This window comes from Sinocyclocheilus grahami, unplaced genomic scaffold (assembly GCF_001515645.1).
Source record: "Sinocyclocheilus grahami isolate Dianchi unplaced genomic scaffold, SAMN03320097.WGS_v1.1 scaffold505.1, whole genome shotgun sequence".
Classification (NCBI taxonomy): Eukaryota; Metazoa; Chordata; class Actinopteri; order Cypriniformes; family Cyprinidae; genus Sinocyclocheilus; species Sinocyclocheilus grahami.
Window position 1 is genome coordinate 601,194 of NW_015505684.1, and position 7,138 is coordinate 608,331.

General features: G+C 37.6%; 1 protein-coding gene and 1 long non-coding RNA gene across 3 annotated transcripts in view; both read right to left on the reverse strand.

Moving 5' to 3' along the window:
* ogdhb (oxoglutarate dehydrogenase b) overlaps positions 1 to 2,443 on the reverse strand; it is a 25,235-nt gene extending 22,792 nt beyond the window's left edge. For both annotated transcript variants that reach the window (XM_016237082.1, XM_016237083.1), the window contains exons 1-2: positions 2,330 to 2,443; positions 1,034 to 1,428 (exon numbers count right to left, since the gene is read on the reverse strand). In XM_016237082.1, coding sequence (XP_016092568.1) covers positions 1,034 to 1,267 — 234 coding nt within the window. In that variant the 5' untranslated portion in view covers positions 1,268 to 1,428; positions 2,330 to 2,443. The remainder of the gene's footprint in view (positions 1 to 1,033; positions 1,429 to 2,329) is intronic.
* Positions 2,444 to 4,343: 1,900 nt separating this feature from the next.
* Positions 4,344 to 5,904, reverse strand: LOC107554548 (uncharacterized). The gene is made up of 2 exons (XR_001605065.1): positions 5,278 to 5,904; positions 4,344 to 4,781 (listed from the first exon to the last, which is right to left on the reverse strand). It is a non-coding gene; the product is annotated as an uncharacterized lncRNA (long non-coding RNA).
* Between the last annotated feature and the right edge of the window lie 1,234 nt (positions 5,905 to 7,138).

A 7,138-nucleotide genomic window follows, 5' to 3' on the forward strand; every position in this document is an offset into this window, starting at 1 on the left:
CTCGCAATTGCGAGTTTATATCTCACAATTCTGTGAAAAAAAGTCAGAATTGTGAGATAAAAAGTCGCAATTACCTTTTTTTTTAAAAATTCAGTGGCGGAAACAGGCTTCCATACCTTATGCTATGGAGGCTCTCTATTTTCTTTTTGATTCCCCAGTGTTTGCTAAACGTTCTGTAATTTATTATTCATTATATAGCCTAATACAGCGTGTAGGCCATGCCTCATCTTATTCGTTTTTGTTAATAACGTTTTGTAAGCTAGTTTGTCATTGAATACTGTTTTATTGTTGCTGTGCATTTTAATTAAAAATAATGAATCCATCTTTTTTTTTTTGTCTTAAAACGTGAAAGGTGTATAGATGTAAGCAAAACAGACAATTATATTTTATTGTAAAACCTGACAAGATCGTGAAATCGAAAGTGAAAGAATCCAAAGCCCGGCTACAAATCAGTTCAGTTTAAAAAAATAATCATTCTAACTGCCTTGTGAACTGAATCAAATGATTCATTTCTAAATATCTGACTCAAAATTGAAAAATCAAGACATTGGTAACTTTTATATCAACCTCTCAAGAAGAATATAGGGCAGATGTCACGATTTTTAGAAAATACCTTGTGCAAAATTCATATGGGTGCTTGAATTGAGTTCTCAAAGAATCACATTTTCTGCACCATAAATATAGGTTTATATTAAATTGGAAGTAAGTAAATGATGACTTTCATTTTGGGTGAACTGCTCTTTCAACACGCAAACAATTACCAATTCCCCTTTTAAAAATGAACCTGAAGACCAAAAAGGAAAGTCCTTTGAGAAGTTATTAAGTTGTGATGAAAGAATATAAAGACAATTGTTTTTCTGTAGTGTAACATGCACAGATTAATCTTTCACAATATGAACAAGAATGTGTATTGTGAAAGTAAACGGGGTGAATTTTGATTCCACATGGATTTTAAGCATCATAACTTTGGTATAGCAGCAATGAAGCCAGGATTTAGTCACAAAATCCTCTATGCTGAGAGCCGATGTCTTACCTTGTGCACACTCTTTGGGTTCTCCAGCCATGCGTAGTACATCTCTTCCACATAGTTGGAGCTCGTCCCATTGAGAAAAGGCTCAGCGGCGACAGGGGCCGCATAGCACCTAAAGGGCTGAAACGTCCTTAGGGCCCCGGGTGTCACCGCTGTCCTCTGTTGTGAGAAACTTGGAGCATTCTGAGAGGCTGTGAGCGGCCGTAGCCGTGCAGCGCAAGTCCTTAAGCGATGCATCGCAGTCTTTAAACCAGCTCCACCGCCTCTCCAAACCAACCACGAGAACTAAAGCTCCACGCAGCACTGAATCCAACAGATCCTGGATGTGTTCCTTTAATAAAGGTGCTTGTCCTCCTACTCCTCCGCTCAAGGTCTATTTCAGTTTGTCTCCCAGCAAACTGAAAGTAACACCAGACGAAGCATGTCAATAAATAAGATTAATTAAATTGTGGCAACAGTAAATGTTTAGGAATGAATAGCATGCTTTTGTGCCTGTCCTACAGGTCTGTTTTGATCAGAAGTCACGCAAAGAATTCTTCCCAAGCCTGAGATAGTTGCACTTGTGTGCTGTCCTTTCATTTATGAAGACTGATTATATGTGTGGAACAACATTTTGAAACCCTGAAACACTCTAAATGACATCCATATCTCAAAACAGCCATCATTTCTGCAATAAGAAGTTCAAACACTGTATAAACAAGACACTTGTACTCTGCTTGCATCAGGGATGCTGAACCTGTAATGTGTGTACAGTAAATCAATGGATACCAAAACCTTGTCGAGCATGATACACGACATTAAACTTTTCAACAGTGTGTGGAAAATCATCAGAAATAATTACATAAATGTTTCTTATAGTAAAGAATTTCTGATGTCAACTTTTCATGACTATAGGTGCATAGAAAAAGGCTTTTCTTAACGAATAAGATTTTTAAGAGGTAAAAAAGAAATAAACAAATAGCAAAAAAGTCACTAATAAGTTAAAATAAGAGTTTAAAATCTTGGCAGCTGTGAAGGTCTCATGAGTAACGTAACGGACCACCCCGGCTAGCTTCAGCTAACACGAGCTAATATCAAAACTCTCTATTAAACCATCAAACATGCGTTTAAACTGCCCATGCCTCAGGGGAAGATAATAAAATGGCAAATTATACCGCTTTAAAAATAAATACAGCATTAACTGTGTCTAATGACAGAGTTTTCTCCTCAGTACCGGCAAGCTTGCTGACAGATGCAGAACTGACTCGCTAACGCCTCACTGACAGAATCATTCAAATCAAAAGCGATTCAGATACTTACTCTCAGAGCAGGAGATCCTGTACAGTGCAGTTTAATGTCATAAAACACAAAAATGAAAGGGAAAGAGTGAGCGGGACGGGTCTCGTGATCAGATCAACGAGTCGCTCGTTTCTAGGCAGCGCGAGCACAGGCTCGGCGTCACGAGCTCGCATGATGTCAGCGGCACGGCGCGAGCTTTTTTTCTGCACACTTTGTGTAAAGATCAGTACATTACGCAAATATTTATCGTTACTAGGAGAATACCATATATATTAAAGAAGTAGTTGGTTCTTAGCAAACCAAATTATATTTGATAAATAACTTGATTATTAATTACCAATGTACATAATTAAGATAAGAACAATTTTACATATTTACTGTAGGCTACCGTGTAACCTTCGGAAAGGGTTTTGTGCATCTTATACTGCAATTTTGTTTCCTAAAAGAAACACAAATATAGATAAATTAAAGTTTAATATTTCAGTTTCTGGAAGACTTCAGGAAGAATCATGGATCAGGACAGGTTTTTTGACCTTTAAACTCTTGGAAAGATCTATTTTGTCCTTATATTTAGTATTTTATATGCCTAAGTTTGCGTACGTTTATAAACTAATATAACAACACATGCAATCAAAAACCTGTTTATTAAGACGTTTTGTATGCACAAGACTGCATGCTTTAACAAGTATAACCATAACTTAAAGGGATAGTTCACCCAAAAATGAAAATTCTGTCATCATTTACTCACCCTCATGTCGTTACAAATCTGTATGAGTCGCAAAAAAGAAGATATTTTGAAGATTGCTGGTTATCAAACAGTTGGTGGTTGCCATTGACTTCCATAGTAGGAAAAAATTTTACTATGTAAGTCAATGGCAACCACCAACTGTAACAATCTTCAAAATATCTTCTTTTGTGTTCAACATAAGAAAGAAACTCATACAGGTTTGGAACGACAAGAGGGTGAGTAAATGATGACAGAATTTTCATTTTTGGGTGAACTATCCCTTTAATGATGAGCATGTAAACAGCCATTGTTGATTCATCTGGCCAGAGTACTGGACAACCGGTGCAAACAACTGTCTGTAAGATATTTACACCAGTTTCCACTGAACACAAACCGTTTTTAGTGACTCAGCACTCAAAAGTACACACAGTTGTGAAATAAATTCACATGCTGTTTTCTCATATCTTATCAGCTTTCAGAGGCAGCTGGTCATTCAGATAAAGCCTCGTAGGTTTATTAGCAAGATCACTCTGTCAGCAGAACAGCATTTAGTTCAGTATACAGTAGATATAAAAACCACCACATGGGTTTTGACAGTCTTTTTTATTGATAATACTGATAACTTCTTAATACATTTCCTATAGCACACATAGAGAGAAAAAGAGGGAGAGCACATTGGAAGAACAGATATGAATATTAATGAGAAGAATCAGGAGAAATCCACATCATCCCGTTGCAGGATTTGAGATTATATACACACAAAAAAAAAACTCTGCAAAATTGGAAGGCTGATCTTCGGAGAAATGAGACGCCGTTAGACTTAAGCAAAAGATTTCAAAAGACATTGCAAATGTGAATACTACAAATAGTAATTGTCTTGATGTTGTAAGAGCAGCAATGCGTCACCACTAGAGAAACACAACACTGATTCACTCTTTCACATTATGTGTAACCCACTCAAACACACACCAGCTTCCCATTAGTGGCCTGATTAGATTAGATCACTCATCACTTCAACCTACAGGCCATTGTGTTTGGAGAAGAACTCACTTGATAACAGATTAAACACTATCAGGAGAAATCCACATCATCCCATTGCAGGATTTGAGATTATATACACACAAAAAAAAAACTCTGCAAAGTTGGAAGGCTGATCTTCGGAGAAATGAGACGCCGTTAGACTTAAGCAAAAGATTTCAAAAGACATTGGGAGCAAATGTGAATACTACAAATAGTAATTGTCTTGATGTTGTAAGAGCAGCAATGCGTCACCACTAGAGAAACACAACACTGATTCACTCTTTCACATTATGTGTAACCCACTCAAACACACACCAGCTTCCCATTAGTGGCCTGATTAGATTAGATCACTCATCACTTCAACCTACAGGCCATTGTGTTTGGAGAAGAACTCACTTGATAACAGATTAAACACTCATTTGGTGGTTATTCAGTGTATATACATTTAGGTTTCATTAACGATTTGTTAGTGCATCAAGATCGTGTTTCTGTTTTTAAGCAGAAAAGTGAGTGGATTCTTGGAGATCTTGTCACGTTACGCATTTTTTCTAACTAGAACGCTGTGGTAAAGAGCGGAATCTAAAGGATTAGACAGCATTTGAGCGAAGCACAAGGAAGGTCGTTGATTAAAATGGCATTGAACACAGACATAATTCAAGGTCCCTTTTGTAGACTGGCAGCCAAAGCAAGATCCATTCCGTAATAAAAACACATGCATAACGTGACCTAGTGTGACAACGTGCGTCACCACTAGAGAAACACAACACTGATTCACTCTTTCACATTATGTGTAACCCACTCAAACACACACCAGCTTCCCATTAGTGGCCTGATTAGATTAGATCACTCATCACTTCAACCTACAGGCCATTGTGTTTGGAGAAGAACTCACTTGATAACAGATTAAACACTAATTTGGTGGTTATTCAGTGTATATACATTTAGGTTTCATTAACGATTTGTTAGTGCATCAAGATCGTGTTTCTGTTTTTAAGCAGAAAAGTGAGTGAATTCTTGGAGATCTTGTCACGTTACGCATTTTTTCTAACTAGAACGCTGTGGTAAAGAGCGGAATCTAAAGGATTAGACAGCATTTGAGCGAAGCACAAGGAAGGTCGTTGATTAAAATGGCATTGAACACAGACATAATTCAAGGTCCCTTTTGTAGACTGGCAGCCAAAGCAAGATCCATTCCGTAATAAAAACACATGCATAACGTGACCTAGTGTGACAACGCTGCGACTGACCCAAGCTAATAACCACATTATTTCACATTTTCTATGGGTGCAACCAACACTGCTCAAACAACAACAAATGCCTTTACAAAAGCATGCCATACAATCAGAATAGTTGTTTTACCATGATAGTCATCGTCATCATCATCATTTTTAGACAAAAATAGTTATGTGCACTTACAAAGCTCAGAAAATAGATAGAATCACCAGCATTCAGTATAAAACAAACAGAATGAAACAAAAAGTCACTAAAATGTATTACTGTGAAGTTGAAGTTCATGCAAATAGTTTCCACTTATAAGATAAGTTAACACTATGGTAGTTTTTACAAGGTATTTGTTGAATTTCAATTATTGTTTGCAATACTAAACACACATATAAGAAAGAAATAACAACACCGGTTCATCGACATGCGGATTGCTGTTTGCGGCGGATGTTGTATTTGTCACCATTTACATAGAGTTTGAAACTCTCATTAAAGTGAACATAAAAGTCACATTTCAGAGTAAAATTCAAGGAATAGTTCAAAATGGTCTCTCCCTCAGGCCGTACAAGATGTAGATGAGTTTGTTTGTTCATGGGAACAGATTTGGAGAAATGTAGCATTACGTCACTTGCTCACCAATGGATGCTCTGCAGTGAATGGGTGCCGTCAGAATGAGAGTCCAAACAGCTGATAAAAACATCACAATAATCCACACCACTCCAGTACATCAATTAACATTTTAATTTATACATTTTTTAACTTTAATCTATTGCTTCTGGCTAAAATACAAGCCCATAATGCATAACAACACTTCCTCCAGTGAGTGAGACTATCCTCTTGTTGTCCTCTCACATCAAAATCCACCGACATATTTGTTTAGAATGGTTTTCACTTGTAAATGGTACTTGATTTGTGCATATTTCACTCCTGATTCAGACGAAATGACTTTTTCACTGGAGAAAACAATATTATGGATTGCTGAAAACAAGGGTAGAAGTTAAAAACGTCTTGATGGATTTGTTAGGGGGACCATACGTGCCATTTTCCCAGGACGTATGGCCAGGATTTCTATATTGCCTAAAATATCTAGGTTTTGGCTTTGTTTGCGTGTGCAGACCGATCGGTGTATGACATCAAAATACCATACAGACGGTTCCTTATGCTTTAAAAATGCTCTCGAGGTATTTTGATGGCATACACTGATCGGTCTGCACACGCAAACAAAGCCAAAACCTAGATATTTTAGGCAATATAGAAATCCTGGCCATTGGAAAATGGCACGTATGGTCACCCTAGATTTGTTAACTGATGGACTGGAGTGATGGATTACTTGTGATGTTTTTATCAGCTGTTTGGACTCTCATTCTGACGGCACCCATTCACTGCAGAGCATCCATTGCTGAGCAAGTGATGTGATGCTAAATTTCATCTTCAACTCTGTTCTGATGAATGTATAACTCGTCTACATCTTGGATGGCCTGAGGGTGAGTTACGTTTTCAGCAAAGCTTTATTTTTGGGTTAACTACTCCTTTAAAATCAACATAAAGCACACTGAGCAGCCTCAACAAAGGTCATGTGACTTCAGGTAGCAGCCCACATTCAGTAAGAGAGAAATCTTTTGACAAGACATCAAAAACGAACAGTACCAGTTGTCAGGAAGCCCCCTAGTCAATCCACATAAGACTATCTTCCAGTTCTGCAAGACTGAAAGACAACACTTATAAAAACATCCTTACAATCCGCTGGAAATTCTCGCTCTATGCGTTATGGCTTTCAACACTTGAATATAGTGACGATGCTTTCACATTCAGGATATCAGTGCCATTGTATTGTAAAACCACACACACGTACACGCACACAC